The 16721-nt window shown below is 36.7% G+C and overlaps 2 protein-coding genes and 1 pseudogene across 2 annotated transcripts; 2 read left to right on the top strand and 1 right to left on the bottom strand.

Moving 5' to 3' along the window:
• Positions 1-341: 341 nt before the first annotated feature.
• Positions 342-5913, top strand: LOC110724660 (annotated as a pseudogene).
• Positions 5914-7498: 1585 nt separating this feature from the next.
• LOC110724496 lies at positions 7499-9325 on the bottom strand. The gene is made up of 3 exons (XM_021903918.1): positions 8678-9325; positions 8253-8601; positions 7499-8157 (listed from the first exon to the last, which is right to left on the bottom strand). Exons 1-3 carry the CDS (start codon positions 9323-9325, stop codon positions 7499-7501), a joined length of 1656 nt encoding a protein of 551 aa, XP_021759610.1.
• Positions 9326-11596: 2271 nt separating this feature from the next.
• Positions 11597-12578, top strand: LOC110724657 (calcium-binding allergen Ole e 8-like). Its single transcript, XM_021904092.1, has one exon. It carries the CDS (start codon positions 11722-11724, stop codon positions 12244-12246), a length of 525 nt encoding a protein of 174 aa, XP_021759784.1. The 5' UTR covers positions 11597-11721; the 3' UTR covers positions 12247-12578.
• The last annotated feature ends 4143 nt before the right edge of the window (positions 12579-16721 follow it).

Here is a 16721-nt window from a genome sequence, read left to right as displayed (position 1 = left end):
GTTTTTTTGGAGTTTAAATAGTTCCATGACTTCCACTGTCTTGTTTGCTTGTATAAATGCCTAAAAATGACCCCAATTTTTTTGTTTTTTTCACGATTGAAATTTTTTAATACGAAGTATTAAGCTAGAACATCTCAGGATCCATTAACATTGAATCGTTAACAAGTTAAAGTAAAAATATTAAGCATTGATTAATCATTATTAACACAATGTTCTTCAACTATTTAATTCATAAGTCTTCGCGAGATAAATCATGAAATTATGGTTTTCACATTAGGATAAGCATAGACTAAATTAGAATTACTTTTTTGTATTTTTTAATAACAATGTTAGTAATCTGATGTATTCAAAGGTTAAGATATAATCAATAACCGTAAAAGAAATGTCTAGAATTTTCGAAATTTCAGGAAGAGAAACGCCTAGAATTTTCATTTCAGTCTTGGAATTTCGAAAATTCTAGACATTTCCTCCTCGGATTTTAGAAAAAAACAGGCGTTTGGTTTACACCCAAAAATTAAAAAATGAAAAATGAAAAAAACAAGATTTAAACTCCGATGATTAGCTTACCGTTGGTCGGTGGTGGCTTGTTGGAAGAAAAATGTTTCTAGTAGATTAAGTTAGTAGGTGACCGTAGTTTCGTCTAGTCATGTTTAAATGTGCGCGTTATTTAACTTTTCATTAAAATTCAATTTTTTCCCGTTCTTTTTATAGATGTCGCATGACTTTTCTTAATGGATCGATACCTCCTAATGAAACAGGAGCACAGTATCCACAGGCCACAGCACAGCACATTGTAAGCAAAACAACTTTCCCCACTCTTCCTTCCTGAAAGTCTGAAACCATACTCTTACCAATTTCAATGGCGCTATCATTACACTTCTTCCATCATCATAAACTCTCCTCCATTACAACACCTCCCCAAAACTCACTTTCTCTCTCCTCCATAACCCCATCTTTCATTAAAATGCCCACTTTCTCTCTCCTCCGAAATCACCATCTTCTCAGAAATCGTCCCCCAATTAAACCCCCCTTTTCACCTTCTTTCTCAAATACCCAGTTCAAATTTAGAGTCAATGCTTCTTCTAGTAAGCCTGTATCTTCTTCTTCAAATACTAGCAGTACAAAATCAATTGTTTTCTGGGCAATTGTTACCGCCATTTTAGCGGTTTCTAACAGGGTTTTTTACAAGCTTGCTCTTGTTCCTCTTCAGAATTACCCCTTTTTCTTGGCTCAATTCATCACTTTTGGGTAACTTCTTTTGCACCCCTTTATTATTTGCATTCTTTTGGATTATGGGTAACCGCTAATTTTATTAGACTTGATTAATTGTCATTTTTACTGATTTTTATGTTTTCAATACTTTTGATGAGTTTAGTAATTATGGTGATCGCTTGTCATGAACTTCAATTTAATGATAGAATTAAGGCTTAATTGCTGATTTTGGCATTGTTATATATGGTATAGCAGTATAGAGAAGGGTGCCTAGAGTCACAAAGGTTATGATGTAGACGGGATTAAGGGGGTTGCCCCCACGAGTCCACGACATTAATCAATTAAGCTAGTTGACATCCACGCAACGTTGATTGTGATAAATGAACGACTCTAAAGATTGATTTTGTTATGAATGTTGTTTCTTGTGTATTGTGATTGAGTGCGGTTGTAACTTGTAAGTAGTAAGGTCTTACAAGAGGTTCTGAATTTCTGATTTATGCAACACAGGTATGTGGCTATTTACTTTGCTATATTGTTCATACGACACCGTGCAGGCATAGTGACTGATGAAATGCTAGCTATTTCCGAAATCTCGTTTTGTGCTCATTGGTCTTCTTGAAGCACTTGGTCTTGCTGGTGGCATGGCATCTGCAGGTACAGCTGACTGATTGACTTGTTCACTAGATACTTGTAGTGAATGGTAGTTTTCATGGGTTTGTATGAGAATCAGTTACCGATGTTCCTTAATTTCTAATATTGCGTTCCAAACAACCTCATTGCAACCAGGATAAGGCTGCATCATTTTACGGTTTTGACTTCATTGCTCTCTAATCTGCTATAGGTGGAAACCTCTTTAGAAGCATTTTGTGGCAAAGGGATAGTAAAATATTCAATATATATAGTATTTCACCTTATTCATCTTGTTCTTGTTTCTCAGTATGTCTATTGAAAACTGCAATCTAGAATGCCATTCACTCCTTTGTATTGTGTTCAATTAGTTAGATTAACTTCGTAAAAAGCAAACATGGTCCACTCCCTCCCAGTCTTTGTCCTCTGGTTCCGTCTGTGGTTATGTGTACACAAGGCTAGATCAGCTGCCTGCCCAAGGTCTTTCCTTAGTCACCATTTTTCTTATACCAGTACCATTTTTTTTCTGCAGCCATGATTCCTGGCCCAGTGATACCAATTCTGCATCAGGTAAATTGAGTAAGTTGCAAGTGAAGTAGATGTTTGGTTTCATGATTGTACTACTATGATTTATATGGTTATGGCTTTGTTCTCGTACTAAATTATTATTCCTCTATGACCCAACAAGCTTTGCAAACTGCTGCCATCAATAAATTTATACTGAGTAGATTAATTTTATTAATTATCGTGTAATCAGATGAAAGTAGTTAGCATATGTGCTTCTGTGAGCTGTTATTAATGGAAGTCATGTTTACTGACCCTTAAAGAGGCAAAAGTAAGTATTGTACCTATAGTAACTTCCTACTTATCTCTACTCATACTGTATGGAACCATACAGAATTCTCGCAGCTGACGGTACAGATCTGTATTTTGGGCTTAGCAGAGGTTGTGCCTTAAAATCTTAGAGCTTTAAATTACTGGCTACTACAGCCTTGACACTATAGACGCTGTGCACTATAACTTCAGTGTTGGATCCCCAAACTGAGATTTGTATTGCAATGTCTATGGACTGATATCTGAACTATTACTTGTATCTTTTTGCTAAGAGCTAGGGTAAATGTATTTCCAGTGTGATTCTGATCTGAAACAGAGCTTTTTTTATATCTAATGCAAAATTTACCTGTCATAACTTTTGAATGTATTAAACAACAGAAGACCTTAAACTCAGCTGAATTTGATCTTTGATATTACCTCATGTTGTGCCCTCTCACAGACTTTTCTGGTGTGGCAACTGTGCTCTCTTATATCATCTTGGGCTGGCGTTATTCATTTATGCAAATAGTTGGCTGCTTACTCGTTGCTGCTGGTGTCGTCGTTGCAGTTTCTAGGCATGTTCAAGCTCTCAACTATATTTCCAAAAATTCCAATCATGAACTAATTAATTTGATGCACCACAATTGTGTTCAATAAGCTATCCTTTGGAACTTGACTCTTTGCACTTCTCATACAGCACTCCTGAAGGTGTATGCACACACACACAACTTCCATAATTCCATAGGTAATTGAATGTAGTAAAATAATAAGTCCTGCACTCTTGCCTTTTGTGTGCCAGTAGCTATAGATAGGCAACTTGCCAGTAATACAGATATTTTTTTACACTATAATGCTAGCATTTGAGAAGTATGTTTGATCATGGAAGTTGTGAATGAGTTCTCGTATGCTTCACTGCAGAATTCATGTTTGCGAGAAAGAAATACTGATGTCAATTTTGTATGTCAGGTGTCCTAAATGACCATTTGCAGTCACTTATCCCTGTATTTACTTTTTATTTTTTCTTGTTTTTTATTTGGGCGGCAGTGGGTCTGATGGTCACCAAGTCCTTTCTGGAATTGCATTTGCATGGCCAGCTCTCATGATTGCTTCAGGTGCTTTCCATGCTGCTGCATCTATCTTGAAGGTCATATTTCTTTTTTCATTTTGTTAGTTTCTACAGCTCGTGATACGTCCATACGTGTGACAATAATAGTTCTTGAAACTAAAAATACATTTTTTGTGATCAGGAATTTATATTTGTTGATGCTGCAACGCGTCTCAAGGTATTATTGGTCATTACGATTTCATACACTCTTCTTGTCCTGAATTATTTGTTCAGATGATGAAGACATCTGAATGCTCTTTTGTCTATTTTCCTTTATATTTAGAATTTTTTCTGATCATGCAGGAGAAGTCTACATATTTGTTGTTAACTCCTTTGGATCTGGCTGTCAGGTAATTTTGTCAGAATCTCACAGATGGTTAAATTATAGGACAATTTTACATGCCTTGTACATTCTTTTCTTAAAAATTAGAAATTGACGATTTCGTTTTAAATTTGGGTATTCTAGGCTCTTTTTGTTCTTGTTTTGCTCCCATTGTTATCAAATTTGAAAGGTATACCATTTGATCAACTGCCTCAGTATCTAAAAAGTGGAGCTGGTTGCTTATTGAACATTGGAGCCAATAACACAGGCAAGTCCTCTACTTCTCTTGACTGAATAGAATATCATACCTGTCCTTCGAGCATCGATCTAATTTGGAGGTTATTGAACTAGTTACTGTGTAAAAATGGGTTTTGGTAGTCAACATTAGTTAAAGTAGAAGGAAAGAAACAATGGAATTGGTTGATTAAAAAAAAAAAAGGTGTTGTGAGTTGTGACCATTCACAGTTTTCGAGAAGTAAGTCTTGTTTATCTAGATTCTTGACTTAGTCTTTAGTCACTTTATAGAGGCTGTAATGTGATATTCTTTGTGTGTATCCACATAAAGGAAGCAAGGAATTGTCTTTATTTACCTTTTTTTTTTTCGTTTTAAATAAATAAAAATTTATGCAAACTCCAATCATTGGATGATATGGGGAAAGAGGAAGGTAAGACACTCACTTTGGGGTAAAGCAACTGGGCTGTGAGCAAACTGCTCTAACCCCGAATTGTGAAAGAGACGAATAAATGACCTGATAAAAGTATTCAAGGATTCAACAGACTAATCTTATATTAAATTCCATTTTTCAAGTTTGTGTACTTATCCGTTGTAGAATACTCTCTGTTTTATGACTGACTGATCTTGTAATTTCATTTTGTGCTCACAACCAACAAATTCTTACGTTCTTCTTTCTTTTTGGATTAATGAGAGACTGAGAAGAGGTCCGTCAAGGCACATGCACCAGCACAATTTTTGTAAAGGGGGAGGGGGGTCGGATTCAGAACCTAATATAGCCAATACAGTGTTTAATATATTTGAAATAATTTAGAATGCTATGGATTTTTCTTTAGGATGTGATGGAGCTCCGCTGCTACCCCTTCTGTATGTGGTCAGCAACATAGCATTCAACATATCAGTCCTCAATCTACTAAAAATTTCAAGTGCCGTTGTGTCTTCACTTGTTACTATGGTATCAGGTTGTCTTTTTGCTCTCAAGTTGTCTTTTCTCCCTCCACAAATTCGATTCTTAATTTATACTTCATATTTACCTTCCTTGTGTGATTTTCTTCTTAATTTGCAGTGCCAATTTCCATTTATATTCTTTCCCTCCCATTGCCGTATCTCCCTGAAAGTTCAAGCTTGGGCTCATACTTCGTTCTTGGAAGTGCAATTTTGATGTTAGGACTAGTTTGTTACAACTTACCTCAGTATTTTAGCAAAGCTCTTGACAAAAAAGGGGAATCGTAACGAATTATGACTCGGCCATAGATTTTGAGTATTGTCTATTCGTCGGACACTTTTTTCTTCTACTGTGAAACATTGAATATATATAATATCCTGATACATTTTTGTATATATATAGTCAGTATGAAATACTGGTTTACTGCTGTTCAGTTTGATGAATTAGTTATAGGATAAGTTGTAACAGATTTTTTTGGAAGGAATTAAAAATCTAAATTACAGCCCCACTAGGCCACTAGTTCAGGTCGATGGCATTTTCGTGGCTGATACAAGTATACATCATTTGGGAATTAGGTATACGCACTTCTAAATACTTGTATTAATCAATTATTGATTGAGAATTCTTTTTTACTTTGTAGATGTACTCCGTACTACATAAGCCCATAAGGGTTGATACATTGACCCACTATTGATGAGAGCTTGTTATATACACCCCGAGTGTACCGTATATCTATGAGTATTTGTTCTCATTTTGATGATTTTTTTTCATTTTGTCACCAAATGAAGAACAAAAACTAAGCCAAGGTTAATTGGGTGTATGGTATTGGGTGTATATAACAAATTCTAACTATTGATAATCAATTAATCATGTATGGGCGCAAAAGTTAACCCACTTTTGCCACTTTGATACTCGTATAAAATTAAACAAAAGACCTTGATGGGTAAACCAAGTTTTTCCCCCTTCGAAAATATCATATGCAAACCGATTGTAGGGCCTGTTCTGATTTACTGAAAACAACTAAACTGAATTGATTTGAAATGAAATGAACTGAAATGAATTGTTTATAAGAAAAGGAAATTGGGAACTGAACTGAACGGAAATTAACCAGATTGGTTTCTTTTACACATAAAAAGAACAAATACTTTAAATTCGTCATATTAATTTTGGAAATGATTTAAAAGCAATTGATAATATAATCTAAATGCTCCGTTACAATCGTCTTTTTAGGTAAGATTCCTGAATATTTTTTTCCTAATCAAGATCCATTCTAACTAATCATTTAAAATTACCCAAATCAAAATCCGTAATACTCGTACAATTGTACAGAATCACTGTAATAGCACCAAATCTTGTCTAAAACAAAAGTTAAAATTCCCCTTTTTTAATACAAAAAAGTACATAAAATAATAAAGGATCGTACTAACAAACGTCCGGAGGCGTTGAATAAGCATTTAAAATATCACCTAAAGTTGTACGAAGTATTAATTTGGGAAAGCATGACAAAATCACGCATCGATCTATGTAACTAATGTCAATTTTTAAATCTCTATACTTTTAGTTAGCTTATCCAACGCCCTCATCCGGGACATTTGTTAGCTTTTGCCAATACTTTAATAAACGGATATTTCATCAAATGCCACTAACAAATTTAAAAATTCATCAAATGTCATTGCACTTTTCAAAATTCACCAAATGCCACTCACAAATAGTAAAATGTCACATCGTGCCATTAATGAGGCCTGGACGTTAACAGTCCGTTAATGGAATTCCTAATTCACCAAATGCCACTTAATATTTTCTAATTTCACCAAATGCCATTACTTATTAAAGTTATTACACAATATACCTCTAAAGTAACGACTATTTTTTTTTAACAATTTTGAATTATTGATGGGGCAAAGTAGCCGTTGTACACACGTTCTTGTATAAATGTAAGCCTTTAAAAAACTTTTAAATTCTGTTTTGAAATTAGGTGTATTGATGAAGTGAACAACATGTAATTGAGATGAAATTGAATAAAGTGTTTAGTTGAACATGTCTTCCATATATTTCTTCCTGTTTCAATCATGTTCATCCAAAAAATTAAGGCCACTGTTGCCAATGTATTTGTCTAAAGTTTACACAATATTTCCCAAAAAAATACCATCACAACACAGCACACATTGGAATTATATTGTTCAACAACTAGACTACATTAACCTAGGTTGTTGTGCAGTGAAAAGTGTAGGGGTTTGGAGCTCAAGCAGCTTTCTTTGCTCTCTTCTTGGACCTTGAAGTGCTTGCTTCAGCTTCTGCATTGTTGTTGGTTGCTGCAGTTGTTGCTTCAGCTGCTGCAATCTTTTTCTTTGCAGCACATGTCAACATGTTGTGCCCCAACTCCTTGCATAGGCTGCACTTAACTGTGCTATGCCTCTTCCCTTTTCTTGCTTCACTTGCACCTCTTCTTCTCTGCTTCTTAGGTCTGCCTGCAGATCGTTTCACGGGGGGTGGTAGTATGTCAGGCAGGTTGAAAGAAGGCCACTGGGTTTGGTCAGGCATTGGGTGCATATGCTCAGCATAAGTGCTTTTGTATGCCCTCCTTTTGAAATAAGGTGACACAAAATCTACAGCCTGCAGCCTTTGGTGGTAAATCACCCTAATCACATGCTTACAGGGGATCCCTGAAAGTTGCCACTTTCCAACACCACAAGTTCCAGCCCCAAGTTTAATGGGAAAGTGCACATGTTGATCCCTCACCTCAAACTCATCACCCCCACATGGTGTAGCATAGCAGAACCTAGACTCATCTGATCTTGTTTTCAAGATCTTAGTAGCATACTCAGTGAGCTCCCCATCTCCCATTGATGTTGCTTTATCAAACCTTGAAGCCATCCTACTCATGCACCATTGCCTAATAGCTGCAAAATAGAAATCAATATAGAAATTACAGTAAAGAAAGGTAGAAAATGCATTTAGAAACTGACTTAACAACAGAGCAAATTCAATTTTAAACCTTCAAGTAGCTTTAACACAGGTAGATCTCTGTATGGCTTGGTGCAAGAGTTGAATGATTCCACAAAATTTGTTGTGTTATGGTCACAACAAATTGCTGGCTCAAACTGATGCCTTGACCAAACCTCAGTGGTGTTGTTCAAGTAATCAACAGCCTTTGGATTGTAGGCATGAATCTTCTCCATTGCTTTGTTGAAGACATATGGATTGTAAGCATCAGCAGCAACCCAAAAGAGCTTGTGAAAAGCTATTCCACTAAAACCATTTGTTTTGCAGTTGCTGTACAAGTGTTGACAGCATATTCTTCTACTGGCTTTGGGGAATGTCTCCATAATTGCTGCATCAACTCCCTGCATAGGAATGTAACTAGTCAGAAGGGAGAACTTCGCCCTTTGGAAAAAAAAATCACAGCAAATTGAGAGTTACCTTCATCCTGTCAGAGATAAAAGTCCAATCATCTCTGTTGCATCCCTCTTTCTGAAAAAGGCACTTCAAATTCCTCATAAAATAACCCCAAGTCTCAACACTCTCTGTGCTTACTATGCCATAAGCAAACACAAAGATCTCACTGTTCCCATCAATTCCAACTGTTGTTAGCAGAATCCCCTTATAATAACCACTTAGATGGGCCCCATCAATGCCAATGATAGGCCTACACCCTCTCAAAAAGCCTCTAACTTGGGCAGCAAAGGAGAAGAAGCATGCCTTGAACCTAGGTTGGACATTTGCAGATAATTGTGTCCATGTCACTAGTGCATAACTTCCTGGATTGGTCTCTTTCACCATCTCAGCATATCTTGGAAGGAGACTGTATGCCTCTCCAAAGCCACCATGAATCATCTCCTTGGAAACTGCTTTCACCTTGTAAAACAACCTTTGTTTCACATGAATTTTGTACCTTTCCATACAGATTCTTTGCAAAGACTCTACTGGAATGTCTGGATTGGCTTCAATATGTGACTGCAGATGTCTGCAAAGCCAATCACAGCTAACAACAGGGTTTACCTCAAGCCTGCCACAGGTTGCATGCTCCCCTGTCAATGTCTTGATTGCCCAACTGACTTTGTCAGGCATTGTTGAAGCATGAATTCTCCAGTTGCAGCCATCAATAGCACATCTTGCTATAAACCTTTGAGGGTCACTCTTTTCAACAAAGACTCCAAATCCTTCTTGTACACAAAAATCCTTAAAAACTTCAGTGAATGACTACTTGTCTGGAAAAATCAGCCATGGCTCTAGTTTAATGCTACCAAATTCACAGTGTCTCCAAACCTTGCCATTCTTGTATGTTTTATCCATAGGATGTCATCATACAAGAATTCATATTGTTCCTCTTCTTCTATGAAGTCCCCAAGATCATCAGCATCATCAAAGTCTTCACTACCAAATTCTATGTAATCTGAGTCCTCACTATCATCATCATCAGATCTATCATCCTCACTACTGTCAACCCTAGCTGGATCCCTCCTAATTCTTTCAGATCTCCTTAAACTGACCCTCTCATAGCTTCCCCCAGCAACCCCTTTCCCACTCTTCTTTTTTGTTCTGAACCCTAGTGGTCTTGACCTTCCCACCTTTTTGGATTTCTGAGGTGGTGGAGATGGTGGAGGTTCAGATGTTTCTGTTTCAGGTTCAACTGCTGTTTCAGGTGATTGAGGTGGTGGGGTTGTTCTTGGTTGAGGTGAAAGTGGTGGTTCAGGTGTTGGGGTTGTTTTTGGTTGAGGGGAGAGTTGGGTTCTTCCAGTTGACCTTTTTTTGGGTGTTGTTTTTTTACTTTTTTGAGGAGTCCTTTTTTTGCTTGCACTTGAAGATTTGGGCTGGTTCATAGGAGAAGTTTGTTGAGGGTGTTTAGGTGGAGTGGAAGGCTGAGTACTCTGTTCAGGCTCAGGCTGAGATGCCCCTGGGAATACCTCATCAGCTCCTGGAGTGTCAAACACTCTAACATACTCCATATCACCACCATCAACATTAGCAACAGGCACCTCAACTGCAACTTTAAAAGGTTGTTGTTCCTCCAACTCTCTCTCAGCCTTGGCCTTTTCCTCCTCCAATCTAGCTTTATCAGTCATGGCCTTAACCCTTCTTTGCCAATTAGCCTCAGCATCCTTAAACACCTGCCTAGGACTTTGCTCTTCCTCCAAGAATATTTCTACTGTCTCCTTCCCTTGAAACCACTCCCACATTTTAAGCATGTCCCTATCCCCAGCTAACTCCAACTTCCTATTAGTTCTAGGTGGCAATACAAACAAAGTGAAGCATTTGGGAAGAATCACATTTTGTTTCATAGAATCCTCAAACATAAACTCATACAAGTCCATTAGACTTGTTCTGTCAGTATCATCAACCAACACATCAAAGCCCTGATCTCTGTAATGGACATCAAGCCACACTCTACTCATCCTATCATCAACAAATTACACATAACATCAACACACATCATTCAAATTCACAACCATATACCAACACATCAGTCATATCACAAAACAACATACCAACACAACATTGACCAAATTGAATTTCAAGCACTTCACAAACCCAAAATTCATATCAATGCAAAATCAATACCCACAAATAACCATCTTTAACATGAATTTTAACAATAAATCACATAGGTCAAGTCAAATAAGCGCATAAAACTGATCATTTCATAAAACCCTAACCCTAACTCAATTTTCGATAAAAAATTCAGAATCAAAGCGCGAAATGAAGATCGAAAGGGAAAATAATACCTTGATTGCTATTTCCAGCACCCCGTGCAAAATTTGAACTCAACTATTTTCCTTGTAGTACCCCGAGTACAATTCATCGATTTTCAAGTTCGCCCAAGTTCAACAAACGATAAAGCGTCAATGTAGTTGCGTCTGTCGTTCAGGTGTTCGAAGAAAGCTTCTTCCTTGATTATGGTTTGAAGGTCTGAGTGTTGCTGAAAGCTCGAAGAACAGGGGAAGGTTTGAGAAGAACAACGAGGGAATTTTTTTTATTTTTTTTTTATCTAAATTTTAGAAGTCAGAGAGTCAATGCACTTTAGGGCACCATAAAAGACAATAAGGGCATAGAGGTCATTTCGTGATAACGGATTGTTAACGTCCAGGCCTCATTAATGGCACGATGTGACATTTTACTATTTGTGAGTGACATTTGGTGAATTCTGAAAAGTGAAATGTCATTTGATGAATTTTTAAATTTGTCAGTGACATTTGATGAAATATCCGTTTAATAAATTACTGAGTATCATAATAATTTTTAAATTTAAAAAAAGTCAGCTTTAAAATTACGAAGGCGAAACCGCGTAAAATCCGTATATTAATACCACGCGTCTTCTCAAAATCGCAAACTCGTGCTTCTCTCTCACGCACCTCTTTCCCCTCTTTTCACTTTCTCTCTCCTCACTTCACTTCCTATTTATACTCCCCTCACTTCTTCTTCTTCCTCATTTTAACTTTCTCTCTCCTCTCTCAAAAACCTCAACAATGGCGGCCATTAACGAAGACAAGAGCAACTCCTCTTCCTCCCACTCCCTCTCCTCCGTGTACCTCTCCGACACCGCCGAGGTCAAGAAAGTCTTCGACAAATTCGACGTCAATGGCGACGGAAAAATCTCCGCCGACGAACTCATCGGCGTCATGAAGGCGCTTGGATCGGAAACCTCGCCGGAAGAAGTTAAACAAATGATGGAGGAAATGGACTCCGATCGTGATGGATTCATCAATCTCGAGGAATTCGCCGATTTCTGCTCGAAGAAAGTTGAAGGTGATGAGTCTGGTTCGCAGGAACTTCATGATGCGTTTAAGATGTATGATCAAGATGGTGATGATTTGATCTCTGCTACTGAGTTGCACCTCGTTTTGACTCGACTCGGTGAGAGGTGTTCTGTTGAAGATTGTGAGAAGATGATTCAGTCTGTTGATTCTGATGGTGATGGTAATGTTAGCTTCGAGGAGTTTCGGAAGATGATGACGAAGAGCAAATCGGAAGCCAAGACGGTTTCGTCGTGAAATTAGGTTTTCTCTCTCAATTTCTGCTAACTGTTAGTACTTTGAATTGTTAGCGTAAATTTCTAATTTCATCTCAAGTTTTTAGTGATTTAATCACGAGTTTTAGCAGTTTAATTTGAAATAATTGTGTTTAATACTACTTTAATCTCAACTTTATATTGTGAATTTTGTAATTATTTGTTGAAGTTCATGGTACTACCTCCGTTACACATTATTTGCAACGATTAGACATTTTTTCACTGTATTTTATGTCAAATCGTTACAAATAATGTATAATGAGGATTAATCTGCTGTCAAATCAATCATATTATTCGAACAACAATTTTGTACTATTTGGTTGGAGATTTTTCAAGATACTTCTCTTAATCAACAAGTGTATCAACTATCATGCCAAAATATGGAATTTTTAGGGGTCAACTTGGTTGCCAATACGTGTTATTGGTGGGAAAGCATGCCGCTGTTTTAGAATGGTAGGTTTGGTCCAATTTGTGTAACAGATTCGTGCATCGTATGAGCTTTTGAATCGTAATTATGTCCGACAAGGCGACAAAGACCTTGTAAAATTGACTTGGTCTGAACCCGAAGTATCTAATTGAAACTCAGAAATTAAGTAATTATGACCGACAAGGTGACAAGACCTTGTAAAATTGACTCAACCTGAACCCAAAACATAAATTTAAACTCGGAAATAAAATTGATTCGTAGGATACAATATTAATGAGCCGAGTGAAGCCAAGTATTACCATGTTTACTTGGTAGCAATGAGGCAATTTGTTGATAAAAGAAATCGAGTCACTGATTATATAAAGACTAATGACTTGCGTTGATTTCACTTAACAAAAAAATAGTAGTCGTAACAAAATACGCTATTTTATAGAGCTAATAAGACAAACAAAGCTAAAGCATACGAGTTATGCACTCTCCTAAGGTCATGTGATCACAGATCATGGATTATTAATTTATACTTCCTCCGTTTTCTTTTACTTGCAACACTTCCCTAAAAAGGAAATGTCACAATACTTGCAACACACTATAAAAGGAAAGTTACTTTAGAGAAAAACTATATAATATCCCTTATTTTAAGCACATGGCCCACTAAATTACACTTTTAACAACCACTCATCCTATTGTAAAATTTATTATATCATCTAAACCCCACCTTTCTTAATTACCGTGTTAAAGGGTGTGTTGCATCTAAAAGAAAACGTAGGAAGTATAAAAGTTCACATACGGCTGGCTTTACGGTGCGGCTAGCCATATATTTTTTTTTAAAAAAAATTCTTCTCTCTCCTCTTTTCTTCTTCCATTTTCTACAACATTTTTCTTCTGCCCCCAATTTTATTTCTCTCTCCTCTTTTCTTCTTCCATCTTCTACAACATTTTCCTTTTCCCCCAATTTTATTCCTCTCTCCTCTTTTTTCTTTAAATTTCATTAATGGTGTCATCTTCTTAGCCCAAATTTTTTCAAACTTCATTAATGGTTTACTTTTGGAAATTTATGCTCTACGAATTTTATGTTGAATTCAAGCTTATTTGCTGAAGATTTTGATTATATAACTTGTAAGTTGTTAAATTTTATTACTTAATTTTTTGTTTAATTGAAGAACGAAAAACAAATTGTTTTCGTGTATAGTGGTGGTTTCGTGGGTGGGTAGTGGTGGTTTCGTGGTTCTAGGTTCTAGATCTGGTTTCGTTGGTGGTTTAGGTTGGTAGTGGTTCGTTGGTGATGGTTGTTGGTGGTAGTTTTTTGTTGGTGGTGGATAAGGGGTTACTAGATCCAGTCAGGGGTTACTAGGTTGGCGGTCAGGGGTTACTTGGGGTTACTAGGTCAGGGGTTACTAGGTCGACGGTCAGGGGTTACTTGGGGTTATTAGGTCAGTTAAGGGTTACTTGGGGTTACTAGATCCAGTCAGGGGTTACTAGGTCCGGTCAGGGGTTACTTGGGGTTACTAGGGGTTACTTGATTGGGGGTTACTAGATCGGTTAGGGGTTACTAGATCGGTTAGGGGTTACTTGGGGTTCCTAGGTCAGGGGTTACCAGGTCAGTTAGGGGTTACTAGGTCAGGGGTTACTAGATCGGGGGTTACTAGGTCAGTTAGGGATTACTAGGTCAAGGGTTATTAAGTCAGTCAGGGGTTACTTTTGTCTCGGGGTTACTTTGTCTGGGGGGTTACTTTGTCATTTGCTGATTTGGTACCCTGCCGCATGGTGCGGCCGCACCAGAAACGCACTGCTAATAGTTAATCACTTCCTTCCTCTGTTCTTTGTTATTTAACCTGTTTCTTTTATCACGCTTGTCAATGCAAAACTTTAACGATCAATAACTTAAATTCTCCATAAGTAAAAATTATATAAGTTATATATTATGATAGTACTTATTAAGACGAATTCAAAAAGATCACACATAAATATATTTTTCCTTTCATATTATTCACAAAAGACGGTCAAATGAGGGATGGTGAATAGTGTAAAAGTCAAAGCGGGTCAAGTAATAAAGAACGGAGGAAGTATAAGGTAACTAAATAATTGATCATGGATTATTAATTTATTAGTTAAAGCATCAACAATGGTGAGGATAAATATATCCTTTCTCATTTTAATTCTTTTTTTCTCCAATCCACACATCATATTCTCTTTTTTCCACATCACTTCCCATTATCTCCATCCTTTTTCTCATTCTCCTTCTCTAATATTTTCAACATTAATAAGGATCCTTTCCCATTTTCTTTCTCCTATTTACATACACCCCACTATACATTCTATCTCTTATTTATATAATTATTTATTAATATAATAGTTAAATAAAAACAAAAACTAAAAATAATAAAGCTTTTGGCACAAGAGCCAAGGAAAAGGATCCTTTCCATTAAGAGGAAACTACCTTTTCCTCTTCTTAAGAGGATCCATTCCCCCTTTTTCACATCAATGAGAATCCTTTTAGCCAACAAAAAAGTGAGCTAAAAGGATACAAATCTTCATTGCTGCTGGTGCTCTTAACCACGGTAACTAAATAATTGAACTAATTTTAAGGTCTATTGACCCATGAATTTGTATAGTCTTTATAATTTGTAGCGGACAACACCCATAAATTGTGTTAATAGTAATGAAAATGAATTGAGTGTAATTTGCATACAAATTATCATCTCATTGTCCATGATAATCAATTTTATTTCCAAATTTGCATGAAAATCCATTCCCACCAATCAAATACTTTACTACTGTGTACCAAGAATTGAGAACAATTTTTTTAAGGTAGATTTGGAAAAAAGATGACTGATAGAGTATAAAACATGAAAACATATTCATGTTTTATACTCTATCAATGACAAATAATTGTGTTGGTCATTTGCCATCAGCCGTGTAAATGGTAGCTCATCATGTAAATTCCAATTTCCAATTCTTATAGTTTTGGGGAAAGTTTTCAACAGGATTTCAGATTCTTTCTAAAATTCTTGTTGGATCAAGCATCAATTATCAAATTTTTGATATATGAATGATTAATTTAATACTATTTCATGTAAAAAGTTGACATCGAGTTGAAATGTTGCAAAAATTTGTAATAGGGTACCAAAAAATAAAAAAGAGAGCATCTCAAATCACAAATTCAAAATTGTACTCCGTATATTATTTTATTTTATTTTATTTTACGGAAAATGCTCAAATTTTATTAAACAATAACGGAATTCAAAACAATAATAGAGTTTACATTAGCAGGGGTTTCTTCAATCCAAACTCTCATTTCAACATAATTTGAGCTAATTTGTGGGCTGCACCGTTGCCTTTCCTGCCAATATGGGACACTTAAAAAAAACGTACAGGCCTTTGCAAGATGGAGGATATCAGCAACCACACGACCAAAATAGGAGCACACGACTTTCTTGTTCTTTAAATGGTGGACCAGCTTCAAACAGTCGGATTCAAGAGTGAGTTTACAAAGTCCAGCTTCAACAGCAACCCCAATGCTATGTCTAGCTGCCATGGCTTCAGCTATATCTACTGCAACAGGTAGCTAACATAACATCCCACAACAGTCGCGAACAATGCCCCCCAATCCAATAGCATCGTCTACGAATGTAGCAGCATCAGAGTTGAGTTTGTAATGTCCAACAGATGGTGGACTCCAAGCTTGAGGCACCGAACTTCTATTCGCAATCTCAGAAGGGAGGATGGCATTTGCCTTGTCATACTCACCCACAATACTTGTCGCTTTACTAATGACATCCACCACCTGAGTATCTTTTTTCTCGAATAGCCATGCATTCCTCCTTAACCAAATACCCCAAAGAATGCTCCAAAAATTGTACTCCGTACTTCATAAAACTACAATCACGACTTCTAGTGCGAAGTAAACGAGTTAAGTTAAGTTCAGTCTTCAGTTTCAACACTACACCGCAAATAAATTAATACTACGTACTCCGTATTAATTACTCTTGTTAGTCTTGTACCTGTACTACATAGTTGTAAATTTACAGTAC

This window comes from Chenopodium quinoa, unplaced genomic scaffold, assembly GCF_001683475.1.
Source record: "Chenopodium quinoa cultivar QQ74 unplaced genomic scaffold, ASM168347v1, whole genome shotgun sequence".
NCBI lineage: Eukaryota > Viridiplantae > Streptophyta > Magnoliopsida > Caryophyllales > Amaranthaceae > Chenopodium > Chenopodium quinoa.
The sequence above is the reverse complement of the archived record's forward strand: the minus strand, read 5'-3'. Positions and strand labels throughout refer to the sequence as shown.

What these genes read in the sequence shown, in the direction of transcription:
- LOC110724657 (XM_021904092.1), top strand. Translation starts at nt 11,722, where the DNA reads ATGGCGGCCATTAACGAAGACAAGAGCAACTCCTCTTCCTCCCACTCC.
- LOC110724496 (XM_021903918.1), bottom strand. Translation starts at nt 9,325, where the DNA reads ATGCCTGACAAAGTCAGTTGGGCAATCAAGACATTGACAGGGGAGCAT. An exon ending in TTATCTCTGACAGGATGAAG is followed by an intron (nt 8,602 to 8,677) that starts GTAACTCTCAAT and finishes ATTCCTATGCAG; the next exon opens with GGAGTTGATGCAGCAATTAT. An exon ending in TGTGTTAAAGCTACTTGAAG is followed by an intron (nt 8,158 to 8,252) that starts GTTTAAAATTGA and finishes TCTATTTTGCAG; the next exon opens with CTATTAGGCAATGGTGCATG.